The sequence below is a fragment of the Nerophis ophidion genome, linkage group LG03, assembly GCF_033978795.1.
Source record: "Nerophis ophidion isolate RoL-2023_Sa linkage group LG03, RoL_Noph_v1.0, whole genome shotgun sequence".
NCBI lineage: Eukaryota > Metazoa > Chordata > Actinopteri > Syngnathiformes > Syngnathidae > Nerophis > Nerophis ophidion.
The window spans coordinates 71679336-71695787 of NC_084613.1; the positions used below are offsets into that span (position 1 = coordinate 71679336).

Consider the following 16452-nt stretch of genomic DNA (forward strand, 5'->3'; position numbering starts at 1 on the left):
TAACCTTAACTGCAGATGGTTACCCGAAAGGCGGCGCGGGATTTCTTACCAAGTTTCGAGCAAATAAATGCAGTCGGGTAAAACGTTTAAATAAAGTTCCTGTATGACAGTCAAACAATTAAAATTGTATTTGTTTCCACATATTGGGCGCTTTTTTTTAAGTTAATTTAAATTATGCAAGTGAGCAAAGATGTAACGATTTACTGTATTTAATGAAAAGTAGGTAACAAATAACATACATTATTATTTCTGACAGTTGTTGTGGCGTCCTACTCCGTTCAGCGGTCATGGAACGCACATTTAAAACACCTCTGTCTTCTATTGCCCTAAGTATAGGATGATCACTTTGTTCTTCGAGAGCACAGCTTGTAGGTTCAATGTGCACAATTGAATAGCTTTGTTACTCAGACAGCAATGTGTTAAAAAAAGTTTAGATTGGGGTATGTTGTTTTCAAATGGGGAAAGGTGTTATTGTCTCTTGTTGTCATTTTAGCATTTTAGCTTGCGAGTTGGCGCCAGTCAGTTTGTGAGTTTATCAAAGTGCAGTTATCAATTATTGTTTGTGATTCTTTTAATTTGAAACATTAATACTAACCATCGAGAGTTCTACCACGGTTATCATTGATACTGTTTATCGTTACATCTCTACTCATGATTAATCCAATTTCAAAAGTGATTAATCCGATTACAACAATCATTTGATAGCACTAATTTAAACAGAAAATGAACAAACATCGGTAATTACTGAGACTTTTTAAGAGGTTGGATCAAATTCTTCTTTTCAGACATTTTGAAATGTCTTAGTGTAAAAGTGATATTCTTAATTACTTTATAGACATCTTCAAAACAAAGAAAAAAACATTACTTTTACCATTGTTTTGATTACATGTACCGTATTTTCCAAGCTAAAAAGCGCACCTGTATTCAAACCACACTTTAAATTTTTAGAGGGAAAAAAATAAATACATTTATTAGTCGTACTGGACTATAAGTCGCAGTTATATACCGGTACAAAATATTTTCTAAATGTTTTTTCTTTTACATACCTTATACTGCCTCACATGGCAGTATAACGGCTGATCAAACAAAACAGAACTCATTGTCATGGATCCACTTGCTGCGGAAGCTAACTCTCCAATCAGCTAAACAGACTCCATAACTCCACGGTGATTTTTAATTTTCCTGAAGGAACTCTCCTGAAGGAATCAATTAAGTACTATCTATCTATCTATCTATCTGATTTTACTGAATTTACGAAACTGAAACAATACAAAAAGAATGCCATTCTAAGTTAAAAATGCTAACAGAGGCACATGTAAACGTGTTAGCATATTCGCTAATGCTAACAACGCTAGCTTAAATACATTACGATATAACTTACAAATATGCATGAAAACACTCCTACAGACATCTCACATGGTGCGGTTTAGTAAGTAAGAATGGTTTTAGTTGTATTGTAAAACTTACAACTGTTGCTTGGAGTGAGAATGAAGAATCCTTTCAAGCAGAAATGCTGTGGATGGTTATATTTTCGGTTCAAGACACGAACCATGAAGTACATTTCAAGCCGCGGCACCTGCAGTCAGTGAACTCGTCCAAAAGATGGCGCCAGAGAACAAACAATAATCCACCTTTTAGTGTCTCTGTCTGTGTAGTATGAAGACAATTTGTTGTATCCAAAACATTACGGCCATTAGCAAAGAAAATTCCATAAATTAGCCACCCTGTTCTATAAGCCTAGGTTTCAAAACATCGGAAATAGGAAAATATGGGTCTTTTAATGCAAAGGTGTGGAATGTATTCTGGATGCACAAAGTTGTGATGCATTAATTGAGCGCATTTTAAAGTTAAACGTTCTTCCATACGACTATGAACCAAAGGATGTGGAACATGTAACATTGCCAACCTGCGTAAAATAATTTTTGTGCTTGTATTTAAGACGGTCGAGCTCGCTTAATTAAGTGATCAGGACGTTAGTTTTGTGGTAAAATGGCTAAACCCATCTGCGTGCCAGTGTGTCGATTCCACATTAAATAGGAGGAGACAGGACTATTAAAGGATAATAACCTGTCCCGGGATTGCACTTAACACTGATCAAATGCTTCTCGCAACCTTTCTCGATGTGACGCATTTGTTTCGACAGGAAGGTTTGCACAACAATCCCTTAGAGAGCGCTCGCTTTTGCTATGAACACGACTTCTCCTGCTTCTCTTCTCTCTCTCTTGTATGTGATGGCTGTTGTTTGTTGTCGTGGAATCATGTCATGTCTTGAGGAGCGGCCTGAAGGGAGGAGGCATCGCACGCTTGGTAGTTTTTAGTTGTATTTTCTCTTTATTTAGCAGGGTAGAAACAGCGAGAAGGTAAATAAAGCTAGCTGGCTAACATAACGCAAGAAAATATGTGTACAGTACTTTTTGTATACATATAACATAAAATTAATAATATAACTAACAATATTGAAACATTGACAAAAGCTTTTTGCAAAACAGATATAGATGGGAACATTTTTTAGAAATAAAATACAACCCTAAAATAAAATATTCCCAAACAAAAAATGCGACCTAGATTTAAAAACTCCTCATTGAACCAATGTTTCGATTTACGAAACACATACCAAATGCTTCTTTGTATGAATATTGTCTCAAGTGTACGAACGATTCATCCACCCATTGTGTGCCGGGCAGCGCAGCCATTTTGTGCCGGGCAGCACATTCATTTATGTACTATGCCGTATGCAGTCATTTTAATAGTTTGTCCAAAAATACTATTTGCGAAGGGCCTTTTTTAGACTGCAAGTTAGTAGTGTCTTTGTTGTCACGCTAAGCCGTGAACCTAATTCAGCATTCTCTTCAATTTCACTGAAAAGATTCCATAAAGGGGCTTCACGGTGGGAGAGGGGTTAGTGCGTCTGCCTCACAATACGAAGGTCCTGCTGTCCTGGGTTCAATGCCAGGCTCGGGATCTTTCTGTGTGGAGTTTGCATGTTCTCCCCGTGAATGCGTGGGTTCCCTCCGGGTACTCCGGCTTCCTCCCACTTCCAAAGACATGCACCTGGGGATAGGTTGATTGGCAACACTAAAATGGGCCCTAGTGTATGAATGTGAGTGTGAATGTTGTCTGTCTATCTGTGTTGGCCCTGCGATGAGGTGGCGACTTGTCCAGGGTATACACCACCTTCCGCCCGATTGTAGCTGAGATAAGCGCCAGCGACCCCAAAAGGGAATAAGCGGTAGAAAATGGATGGATGGATTCCATAGAGTATGCAAAACTGGTATCAAGAATAAGTTTGCTGTCATTGTCCATTTACCGTATTTTCCAGACTGTAGAGCGCACCTGGTATAAGCCGACCCTTACTTAATTAAAATAAAAATCCATTGGCCACACCGGACTACAAGCCGCATATATATATGGTGTGAAATAAGTTATTTACACATTTTCTCTGGGATGTGTATGCTCATATCCTAGCATTAGTACAAGGTCAGATAGTCAGCTGAGTGACTATGTGGGAGTCTACAGGGTTATTTTGGAGTGTTTAAAAGGGTTCGGAGGCTATTGTATATTTTGGGGTTCAATAAATAGAACTGTGAATGAAAACCAAGTTGTTGAATACACACGATGGATAGAAAAAATGACAAAAAAAATGTATCGGTTATATATAAAAAAAAAAGAAACTTTTTCCAGGGGTTTAGTTTTTTCATTTGTTTGCAATTGTGTTTTATCCTCTGCAGCTTGCCTCGTTTGTTGTGTCCATCCATATACCCCAAAGCTGTATATACTGCACCTGTTTAGTCCGTTGACATTTCACTTCAATTTAGAGCAGCTCCTTGGCTCAAAAGAGACTAGGATTGTTTAAAGTTGAACTGTTGCACCTTTCCATTCTGTGCCACATGCCACTGTGTTGGACACAGTCTAAAATCCATTTTAGGAACTAACCTTCACTTATAATAGCATGGACTTGTGAATTCCATGTTGTTATTTATTGGCTTGCACATGACAGAACACCTGCAACCTAACTAAGAATGCTTCCACAGACTGAAACAAATAAATAAATAAAATCAGAATTTTAACAAGTGCTCACATGTTGGGTATTCTTACAGCAAAGAGCTAAGTGACTAAAAGTTGGCTTTTTTAATACAAAAAAAAAAAAGATGATTTAACTTTTTGTATTTTAAATTATTTTAATTATAAATGTGCAAGTTCCCTGAAAATTATTTCAAACTTAATTTGGGGTATTCCAATTCAAAAACTTTTTTTTCAGGACCTACTTATACTGTATATAGTGAATCTTTAAAGTCAGCCATTATGGACTTGTCTTCAAAGGTCTCTTTCTGTAAGAGGGCACTAGAGACCTGATTCACCGCCCGCTTTGTGTGCGTAATCGCAAGCTTGGTTGGCCTGCAATCCTGTTCATATTCGATTCAGCCGCAACACTTCCGAAAAAAACTCGCAGGCCCTCAATATTTTAGTAAGCTTTAGGGGCAAAGACCGTAAATTTGAAGAAGAGTAGACATATACTTACTTCTTTTTTAAATATTTAAACCAGCCTGTCCGTGTCCCATCTAGAAAATGCAGTCTCCTTTCAGTCTGTGCCCCCTAATGGCCCATAAGTAAACAGCCAGGGTGAAATAATGGCCTGCAACTAGGCCCTCCTCCTCCTCCCACCCCCTTTGTGGAAAAAGTGAAAAAGAGAGTGGAATATTGAACTTTTTTCTGTGTGTTTGTTGTAAAGAGCAGCACTATGGCAACCGCTCCCTCTGGAAGTAGGAAGTAGGTGGGTGGCATTTGGCTCCAAGCTTCTCTTCCTTGGTGCTCCATGTCTCAGTTGGAATCATGTCAGGTGGACTGCCTGCTGCGGGACACTGCCACAATGTTTTGTAGGTAGTTAGACGACGGCACAGCGGTGAAAAAAATAATTGACATTGGCTGAAGTCGTTTCAGAGTCATTGGGAATGTTTTGCAAAAAAAACAAAAATGTCACCGATAGGGAACGAGAGTGACTAAGTTATTAACCCGTTTGTTTTCCCACCTTCTGAGCTGGTGTCGGAGGCGAGCTGATGCGTAGCCGTTCTAGCAAATAGATTCTGCGATGCCAAGACAGAGGTGCAAAGTTTTAACACCTGAGACTTCCCCCGTTCTGTTGTGTCGAACGAAACCAAAGTTATACCAGCGGTGCCTGGTCGAGAGACAGGATAGCATACTACATTAGCTTAAAAATGGCAGCAGAATCAAGCAGTGATCTCTTCCCACCCAAAAAAAAAAGCTAAAGTTGGCGGTGTGGGAACATTTTGAGTACCGTATTTTTCGGACTATAAGCCGCAGTTTTTTTCTTAGTTTGGCCGGGGGTGCGACTTATACTCAGGAGCGACTTATGTGTGAAATTATTAACACATTACAGTAAAATATAAAAAATTATTATTTAGCTCATTCGCGTAAGAGACTCGACGTATGAGATTTCATCGGATTTAGCAATTAGGAGTGACAGATTGTTTGGTAAACGTATAGCACAGGGGTCGGGAATCTTTTTGGCTGAGAGAGCCATGAAAGCCAAATATTTTAAAATGTATTTCTGTGAAGGCCGTATAATAGTTTTAACACGGAATACAACCGTCAGGTTCAAACACTGATGACATCTATTAAACAGACAAGAAGCAAGGAATTAAACAGAGACTGGATTCAATTTAGCTCAATGAGGAGAAACGCGTAGACCTGTACCCTTGTACAGTGTCGTCTCACGCTCTGAAAAGAGAATTGTACGCCTCCTCTTTAATTTGGACTTTCCCTGATTACAACAACTAAATGCATGCATCTCTTATTCTTTTCAATAACATTGTTATTCTGAAGGTAACCAATAATAAATAAAAGACTTTTGACCATTAATGCGACTTCTTGAACTGAAGCGATAGAAACGGATGGATGGATTAAAATGCATGAGAATGTTTTATATTTACTTTCAAAACTGTGACTATCAGCGGAATTATTAATTACTTATCGTGTTAAGCAATGTCAGCTAAGATTTATCTGAGAGCCAGATGCAGTCATCAAAAGAGCCACATCCGGCTCAAGAGCCATAGGTTCCCTATCCCTGGTATAGCATGTTATAGTTATTTGAATGACTCTTACCATAATATCTTACGTTAACATACCAGGCACCTTCTCAGTTGGTTATTGATGCGTCATATAACGTACACTTATTCAGCCTGTTGTTCACTATTCTTTGTTTTAAATTGCCTTTCAAATGTCTATTCTTGGTGTTGGGTTTTATTAAATAAATTCCCCCCTAAAATGCGACTTATACTCCAGTGCGACTTATATATGTTTTGTTCCTTCTTTATTATGCATTTTCGTCAGGTGCGACTTATACTCCGAAAAATATGGTACTTAAAAATGGCCAGGGAGTCATTGAAAACTATGGCGCACCCATTTGCAATACCTGCCAAAAGGGTCTAATACCTCTAATATGGTGCATCTTTACATGCCAAAGTAAAGGTAAGACATAACAATTGAGTTAAATTATGTTAGTGGCAAGTTATTTAATGAAGAATTGAGCTGGTTGGGAGTTGAGCATAAATGTGTCACTAACAATCAGTAGATTAGCATTGAGTAATTTCAGTGTAAACAAACAGCAACATGGCTTTATTTAATGTCCACTTACCGCTAAAGATTAATCTAGAGACATTTTAGCAAGTGTTAAACACTACAATAACATCAGGAGCTTGTAGAATAACAGCACTACAACATGGGATCTAATTGTGTGCATTCCAGTTATCAACACAGCATAGAGTAGTTTTTAAATTAATACATAAGCAGTTCATGACAATAACACATTTTTTTTTACCCACATGAGTAACATTTTTACCCGGAGATGAATAAAGTTGACCTTAGTCTTATATTATCAATAGAATTGTGAAGTGAAGTGAAGTGAATTATATTTATATAGCACTTTTCCCTAGTGACTCAAAGCGCTTTACATAGTGATACCCAATATCTAAGTTACATTTAAACCAGTGTGGGTGGCACTGGGAGCAGGTGGGTAAAGTGTCTTGCCCAAGGACACAACGGCAGTGACTAGGATGGCGGAAGCGGGAATGGAACCTGCAACCCTCAAGTTGCTGGCGTGGCCACTCTACCAACCGAGCTATACCGCCCCTAATTCATAATATAACTAATTATGAATTAGTTATATTATTTCGTAATATCATTATGTCATTATTGGATTACTGTAATTTATTAGTGTTATAAGTATGCGTTTGGTTTTTCTGGCGCACCTAACACTTCTCTGTGTGGCAGATGAACATGTAAAAAAACTACTTCCAGGGTATGGCTAACGTCATTTTTTGAAAAGGGATGTTTTTTGATGTTGACAGCTAACGTTAGCACAGCTAGTCAGCAGGACGCTGCCGCTAGGGTTCCTCATCCATGACTACCAGCGTCAGGTAAATAATCACTCTTATGCCTTGTAAATCCATGTTGCTAAATATCCAAATATTTTAATACCCAGCCCTAGTCCCCTCACACCTTTTGTGCATTGTTCACAGCAAAAAGCAAACATATGCACAGTGTCAACCACAATTTGTGAATTATGATGGCGTTTTTTTTACTATTTAAGTTACAGCGTTTCAAAAATAGAGTAAAGAAATCCTCAGCTATCTCTCAGATCTCGACCCGTACGCGTTTTAGGGGTATTAATTGCCGCGGGGCATAGCTTTCTGTCTCAGTTTAGCCAGTGTTCTATTAAAGAAGGGTGTCATTTCAAAGCAAACGGTATAATAGCTGACTAAAGGACCACTCTTGTCATCCCGCCTCTATTCGCAGGACCACGTCTTGCTCTAATGCAGTGCTGCAGCCTTACTACAGTGGCGTGCTCCACCACACACCCGCCGCTGTCACGCTCACTCAGCGTCTTACTTCTTTTGATTCTAGGAGGAGCAGAACAGAGGGAAGCCAAACTGGGAGCACCTAAACGAAGAGCTCCATGTCCTGATCACAGTGGAGGACACGCAGACCAGAGCCGAAATCAAGATGAGGAGAGCCGTCGAGGAAGTAAAGAAGCTCCTTGTACCAGCTGTGAGTACAAGCATGTAAACAGAAAACGGTTGTCAAGGTGACATTGTGCCGACTCGACCGCTCCATGTTGGCCTGAAAAACAGGGCAACATATGGCGCACTGCTCACATGTTACTGTTAGCATCCTGTTTACGAGCACACACAGACCACAGGAGCAGGTTGTCGCGAACCTCGGCAGAGTGGGGAAGAAACAGCTAGCGGCACTCACCCCACCGTGAGTGCCACATTCCATCTCTACTTTCCTCACCCCATGCCCCGATTTCCTCATGCCACTTGCTGATAGCATTCTGGCAAGCGGCGAGCAGTTTCCATGTTGGCTGCGGAGACCAGGTGGATGGGGCAGCTGAAGGCCCAGATGACCCATCAGGTGGCAGCACACATAGTGCTTGGTGGTCTTGGGAGGCTGGGATTAGCCAGGACTAAAATGTAGATGTCGGGTGATGTAATGCAGCATTCACAATTTTTAGTTTTTGCTAAGGGAGTGGTTTTCAAGGTGTAGAACAGTATGCATGGTTGCTGAATTTCATACGGCCTCAGCACATGTAAAGGTTTTAATCTGGAGCATAAATTCTTGGGTTGTGCCAAAACATAGATACTACGATATATCGCGATATTTCCTCTTGCGGCACATTATCGATACACGGGCGTCAAATATCGATATTTATAAACATAAACATACAGCCGTTTTAAACATACAGCCGTTTTAAAAAAAACCTGTTTGATTTATGGAGTCACTACTTCGAGCCTCCACATTATGGCGCTCTAGCGCAGTACTCTAGAGTACTCTAGTAGAGTACTCTTTGAAAGGAAAGAAGAAGAAGAAGCAGCAGCAGATGGAGGGAATGGCGCAAAGCGGAGGAGCGAGTAGCAGAGAAAAACACGTGAAAGATGCACCGGCGAGTTTTAAATCTAAAGTCTGGGCCCACTTCGGCTTTTACTATACAGACAATGGAACAACACTTGATAAAGAGTTCGCAATCTGCAAGAACTGTCTCGCGAAGGTCAAGTACACGGGCAACACAACGAACATGCACAGCCATCTTGTCCGCCATCATCCTGAGCTTGCCTCGGAGGAAAGGGCAAATAGCGACGCTAATGCTAACGTTTCTGTTAGCCAGCCTACAATCAACACCGTATTTAGAGCAAAGCTCCCTTCTGCATCCCCCAGGGCTGCGAGCATTACAAAGTCCATTGCTTGCTTTATTCGTAAAGATCTTAGACCATATAGTATCTTAAGATGTGTTCTCAGGTTTTCATGAGACCACCCAGTTGTTGATAATGTAATGCACTGACTGAAATGTTTATTTTTTATATACAGTGAAGTGCCAGTTTTCATAAAACAATTTGATTTTAATTGTTAAGCACTGATGTGTCCATGATTACATAGAAGTTCAGTTGCACTGAAATGTATATTTTCTGCATTCATTTTGTTTTTTTTAATAATTTCAATTTGCACGGACAGAAAATATTTTGGTGAAGTGGACTCAGTCAATAATTTTTGAATTTCTTCAGTGAAATTTCTTTCAATACATCGATTATCGCATAATCGTAGTATCGTGATCTTATCGTTATCGTGGGCAAAATATTGTGATATCGTACCGCGAGGTTCCTGATGATACCCAGCCCTAATAAATTCTATACATTTTGCATTTAGAGGTTTAAAATAAATGGTTTCTTGTTTTCCCTCAAGCTGCTGTGGCCTCTCTACCACAACCCACTTTGACAATGGCCAGTTTTTGCTTTATAGCATTTTATTCATTGTCATCCATCTGTCGGACTGGCTGCATGTACAAAAACATACTACTGTTAACAAGGAATAGGTGATATATTGAATATTTACATTATTGGTTACATCTGGTGGTACACGGTGGGAGAGGGGTTAGTGCGTCTGCCTCACAATACGAAGGTCCTGCAGTCCTGGGTTCAATCCCAGGCTCGGGATCTTTCTGTGTGGAGTTTGCTTGTTCTCCCTGTGAATGCGTGGGTTCCCTCCGGGTACTCCGGCTTTTTCCCACTTCCAAAGACATGCACCTGGGGATAGGTTGATTGACAACACTAAAATGGGCCCTAGTGTGTGAATGTTATCTGTGTTGGCCCTGCGATTGGGTGGCGACTTGTCCAGGGTGTACCCCGCCTTCCACCCGATTGTAGCTGAGATAGGCGCCAGCGCCCCCCGCGACTCCAAAATGGAATAAGCGGTAGAAAATGGATGGATGGATGGTTACATCTATAGATAGATAGATAGATAGATAGTACTTTATAGATTCCTTCAGGAGAGTTCCCTCAGGAAAATTAAATTATATATTTTTATAATCAGACAAAAGCACAGGATGGCTGTGTAACAATATCATTTCAATATTTAAAGTATTTCCTGCTGTTGGCTCTGATTTAAATCCTCCGTATGTTGTCCTTAAAGTCATCCTCTGTTCAGGGACGTATTTTCTGAGTTTGTATACAATCAGAAAAATGTCAAAAGATTTTGTGATTGTAAATATCTATCTAACCTTTTTAGTCTCAACCATAAAATACTTGGTATCATTACATTCGATATTTGTATTGATCCGCTCACCTTTGTTTACATTCAAGAGCTCTAGCTTGCAGTTAGGATACCATCCTACTGTACTAGCACTGGGCGATATATCGATTTTATCGGGAAAAAGGCCTACATTCTAGTGTCTTTTCTAGCATTTTTTTTCACGGATGCAAGGATTGCTGACTTAAAAGTGGCTTTTTCCTGTGGAGGGACATTACCCGCAGTGAGGACGCTTAATTGCCTTTGAGGACGTACTCATTCGCTTGTCGCTTTTAAATTTACGGGACACAACTTGAATGTGTCGTCAACATGCCTTACAACGATCCAACAATACTATTAAATCTCTATCGTAGGCCAAATTTCTATAATTTATATCGTCTTTATCAGTGTTTCTTAACCATAGGGCCCATTGTTGGGCCCCGAGCGGGCCAAAAATATGTTTCTCACCTGTGGTCCTTATGGGCCGCAGTGGTACTCAGTTGTAATGCACTTTGTCACTGCTTGTAGCAGTAATGATGATATAAAAAAACAGAAGCTGAATTCAGAGAGAAGTTTTTAAGCGCAAAATTGATGACTAAAGTGATGGTTTGTGTGTGTTGATCCTGGAATCTCATCATTTCACATAACTTATTCTTTGTTTAAAAAAGTCACTAAAAGTGCATTTTTGTTAATCCTGGACTGAAGTAAGATTAGCACATTTCCACTAGCTTTAGAAGCATTCCTTCTGTGAGAGCCAGGCACAGATTGCATTTATATTGAAATTATGATCACATTTTTTTTGCATTTTTTGTGTATTTTTAAGGGGGACCTATGATGGATGTAATCTTTTCTGACCTATACATGTTGTTTAAATGTCGTATCCTCTAGATAAACAATGCCAAAGCGTTAGCTCAGGCTGTGAGGAAACACAAAAGGGCAGGATGAAGTATAGTTTTCATCCAATCTTGGCAAACGCACAGTAACACAGATGTGTGCTATATAGTGGCATTAATCTTAAAGGCTTAGTTGGCCACATATGTGGACAGCACCTTTTAGCACTTATTTCCGAAATTGTGTACACTACTGAATTGGGGTCTCATGTGCTTATGTGGACAATTATACTGCCATCTGGTGGTGTCAGAAGAATATAACATACAATGGAATTTGGGAAAAAAAAAAAAGCTTAAAAATTAAAATTTGCATGTCACTAAACATAAAGTACACGTTTGTTACTTATGGACTAAGTACATCATATAAAAAGATGATTCTTAGTTTTTATTCTAATTAGGGTCCAATAAGCCCAAATAGAAAATAAATAAAAAAAGAATGTAAACAAACAGCTTGGGCCTTTAGAGGTCAATGCTGGTCAAATCTTTTTAAAGGCAGCTTTGAATCGATTGGAGTGTGTGCAGGTGTACTTAATGTTGTGTCTGGGTGAATATACGGGTTTATGGAAACGATGCCAATACTTTTAAAGATGGTGGGGCCTGGTTTCATTTGCAATCTGGCAACGCCTCCACAAACAAGCATGTAGACCAGGGGTAGGGAACCTATGGCTCTAGAGCCAGATGTGGCTATTTTGATGACTACATCTGGCTCTCAGATAAATCTTAGCTGACATTGCTTAACACGATAAGTAATGAATAATTACGATGGTAATCACAGTGTTAAAAATAACGTTCAAATTATAAAACATTCTCATGCATTTTAATCCAACCATCCGTTTTCAATTGCACCTGTCCAAGATGTCGCATTGATGGTAAAAAGTAATATATTTATTATTGGTTAAATTTAAAATAACAATGTTATTAAAAAGAGTAAGAGACTTACTATACTCTAAAAATGTTGGTCTTGTCAAGACCTGGACTATGGTGTGGTTTGTTTTCCCGTGGTGCAAAGCGATTGGAACGGACAAGGCGTGAAGGTAATGACATCTTTAATCTTAACTCAAAAATATTGCAAAAACAAAGGGTATAAACAAAAGGCGCTCTCAGTGGAGGTTAAAAACTTGGCTATGAAAACTAAAACTCGCACAATGGGAGAACTATGAACATAAAATAAAACTTACAAACTATGGCATGAAAAACTCACTTGGACTGAGAAAGAGCATGGATCATTGGCATGGATAAAACATAGGTGTGTAGGAGGTGATAGAGGGTGAGTAGAAGGTGATGTCGCCAGGCTGACTGCCTGGCAACTGCAGGCTTAAATGGTGACGTGGTGATTGACAACAGGTACATGAGTTCAAGTGAATCAGGTGTGTGAGTTTTGAAAAGAGGTGAACTGATTGGTAGTGATGGAAACAAACAAACCAGGGTGCGCAAAAACAGGAACTAATGGAGTCGAAAACAAAACAGAACATAACTAAACAGAACATGATCACAAAGGTCTTACTTAAAAATGCATGCATTTTGTTGTATTCAGTGTTTTAAAAATATTATACGGCTCTCTCGGAAATCGGTTTTGAAATATTTGGCTTTCATGGCTCTCTCAACCAAAAAGGTTCCTGACCCCTGAGGTAGACAAACATAAAAAAAAAAAAGTATCGTTGAGCAAAATTTACTCCAAAGCATATTCAAAACTTATTATCTAAACCACTAGGAAGTGCTTTCAATTAATATTAAAATCATGAATGTAATTAAATTAACCTTTTTAAATCAAGGTCCTTACTGTGTGTAATAGTGTTTGATTGGTTGAATGGTTTTTAGTACAGTAAGCAAAATGAGGATGCCAGTAGAGTTAGATTGTGGTGGTCTACACCTATTTGCAATTCTATAACACAATCTTATGAGTGAAACCCAGGTTGGACAGTAGGATTTGAGGACTATCTGGCTACAAGTGTTCCTTCTACAGTACAAGAATACAAGTCTTGACTCTCCTGTCCGGGAAGGTAGTTTATGCCCTCACCTTAGCCCAGCTTGACAGTGTGGAAATCACTTCATGTCCTATTTTCCCCTCTTGCTTGTCTGCCTGTTATTTCTTTAGGCACTTGTTTTGTTCCCACAGCCTGTATGAGCATAGATGATGTTGACACACTTGAACACGGTCTCTCTCACGTACACGCACACACACACACACACACACACACACACACACACACACACACACACACACACACACACACACACACACACACACACACACAATCAAATATGTGCCCCCTCACCACACACACTCTCAAGAATGAAGCCATCATTGGCGGTGACAGTGTACCGAGGAGCGATGCTGTATGAGTCACAGTGACACACACACACACACACACACACACACACACACACACACACACACACACACACACACACACACACACACAACAGAAGAAGAGTCCTCCCGTTGGCGTCCTTTTAAGTCAATGACGGCTCTCAAAAGCTAACACTCATCTGGATTGAGTGCCACCAAAATAGCTGGCATTGTTGTAGAAAATGCCCCCTTGCATATTGCAGCTTGACAAGTGTATTTAAGATGTAAAGTAGTGGATTACCTGAAGTGGTTGGAAGGTTAAGGGGATAAACTGATAAGAATGTGTCTTTGTACTTGTTTTTTAAATATATATTTTAGCTCAATTAAAATGTTAATAAAAAGTTATGAACAACAAAATAACTTTGTTTTTATCATGTATTATTCATTATATATTTGAAATATATGTACAGTACCGGCCAAAAGTTTATACACACTTTCTCACTCACTGTGTTTTTTTTATTTTCACGACTATTTACATAATAGATTGTAGTTGAAGGCATCAAAACTATGAATGAACACATGTGGAGTTATTTACTTAAAGGGGAACATTATCACAATTTCAAAAGGGTTAAAAACAATAAAATCAGTTCCCAGTGGCTTGTTTTATTTTTCGAAGTTTTTTTCAAAATTCTACACCTCCCGGAATATCCCTAAAAAAAAGTTTTAAAGTTCTTGATTTTCCCTTTGTGCGATGCGACTGTCCAATTCCCTATGACGTCATACAGTGCTGCCAATACAAACAACATGGCGGTTACCACAGCAAGATATAGCGACATTAGCTCGGATTCAGACTCTGATTTCAGCGGTTTAAGCGATTCAACAGATTACGCATGTATTGAAACAGATGGTCGGAGTATGGAGGGAGATAATGAAGAAGAAACTGAAGCTATTGAGCGAATAGCTATTGACGCTATTCGGCCGTAGCATGGGTGTACCTAATGAAGTGGCCCACAGCATGGCTGCCTTATTAGCATCGCCGGTAAAATGTGCGGACCAAACGATCAGGACTTTCGCATCTTGTGACACTGGAGCAACTTAAATCCGTCGATTGGTAAGTGTTTGTTTCGCATTAAATGTGGGTATCTAGTTTCAAATGTACATACAGCTGGCGTAAATAGCATGTTAGCATCAATTAGCGTAGCATGTTAGCATCGATTAGCATAGCATGTTAGCATCGATTAGCTGGCAGTCATGCCGCAACCAAATATGTCTGATTAGCACATAAGTCAACAACATCAACAAAACTCACCTTTGTGATTTTGTTGACTTAATCGTTGCAAATGCATCTGCAGGTTATCCATACATCTCTGTGCCATGTCTGTTTTAGCACCGCCGGTAAAATGTGCAGACACTCTGGCACATTCAATGGGGGTCTGGCGGCAGATTTCTTGCCAGTGGTGCAACTTGAATCCCTCCCTGTTAGTGTTGTTACACCCTCCGACAACACACCGACGAGGCATGATGTCTCCAAGGTTCCAAAAAATAGTCGAAAAAACGGAAAATAACAGAGCTGAGCCCCGGTGTTTGTAATGTTTTGAAAATGGAAATGGCGGGTGTATTACCTCGGTGACGTCATGTTCTGACGTCATCGCTAAAAGACAGATAAACAGAAAGGCGTTTAATTTGCCAAAATTCACCCATTTAGAGTTTGGAAATCGGTTAAAAAAATACATGGTCTTTTTTCTGCAACATCAATGTATATATTGACGCTTACATAGGCTTGGTGATAATGTTCCCCTTTAAATGTCCGTAGTCATTTTTGCAGTAACAAGCTACATAATTTAACTGTATTTTGCAGTAGCTTGGCAGTAACTTACTGGTAACTACTTGTTGAACGAATAGCTTATCCTGTAGTTTAGCGTCTTTTACACCCATGTAGCAAGGTAGCTTACATCAACCCTACAAGCTACAAAGAGAGAAAGTGGACTGCAAATCCAGGCTAAAAATTTTTTAGAAAATCCAAGGACCTGGATGAATGAGAACATCCATACATCCGGAAAAAGTCCATGATTGGGGAGTGTTTGTATAATGAGTCACATTTGGCTAAGGTTAGGGCGAAACTTTGCAGACTAGCTAATCAGAGGCTAGACAAGGCGGGTCATCGAAACTAGTAAGTAAATCCATTACAGGCCCGCACTCATGTCACATGACGACGAGAGAGTCTGAGACAGAGGGACGCTTCAAGCTGACTACTCAAAAAAACAAACAAAAAAACCCCACTTGAAAATTGCAAAGGAATTCTTTCCAGAAGATTAGATTATTTCTGTAGTGATGAAAACAACGTGTAGGAAACCCACAATAATGCGTGTCCTTGGCAATATTTAGACAAATGTATGCGTTTAGAGAAAACAATTCCCAAATTCATTGTTGACCAAAATCATAACTGCTCTCTTCATCGAAGGTATTTTAAGTTCATAAAAAGCTTTACTGCACCAAACAATTACCAACTTTGGGCCAAAGAAAAGGCAAACTAAATATATACATACACTGGGGTGTGGCGACCCTTACAGTTGCAGGGTGTCCCCGGCTAAATGACAGATCTTTAATATTAATGGACCCTTATTGGGTTCATTTGTACACTCTGGCCATTATTACATTTTTGTAAGCAGCAATAAAAGAGCCTATATGATCCAATGG

At 39.5% G+C, this 16452-nt stretch overlaps 1 protein-coding gene across 6 annotated transcripts in view; it reads left to right on the forward strand.

Annotated features, from left to right (window-relative positions):
- qkia (QKI, KH domain containing, RNA binding a) overlaps positions 1-16452 on the forward strand; it is a 136332-nt gene that overhangs the window by 79317 nt on the left and 40563 nt on the right. For all 6 annotated transcript variants that reach the window (XM_061896010.1, XM_061896009.1, XM_061896013.1 and 3 more), the window contains exon 4: positions 7921-8064. In XM_061896010.1, the coding sequence (XP_061751994.1) occupies positions 7921-8064 (144 nt within the window). The remainder of the gene's footprint in view (positions 1-7920; positions 8065-16452) is intronic.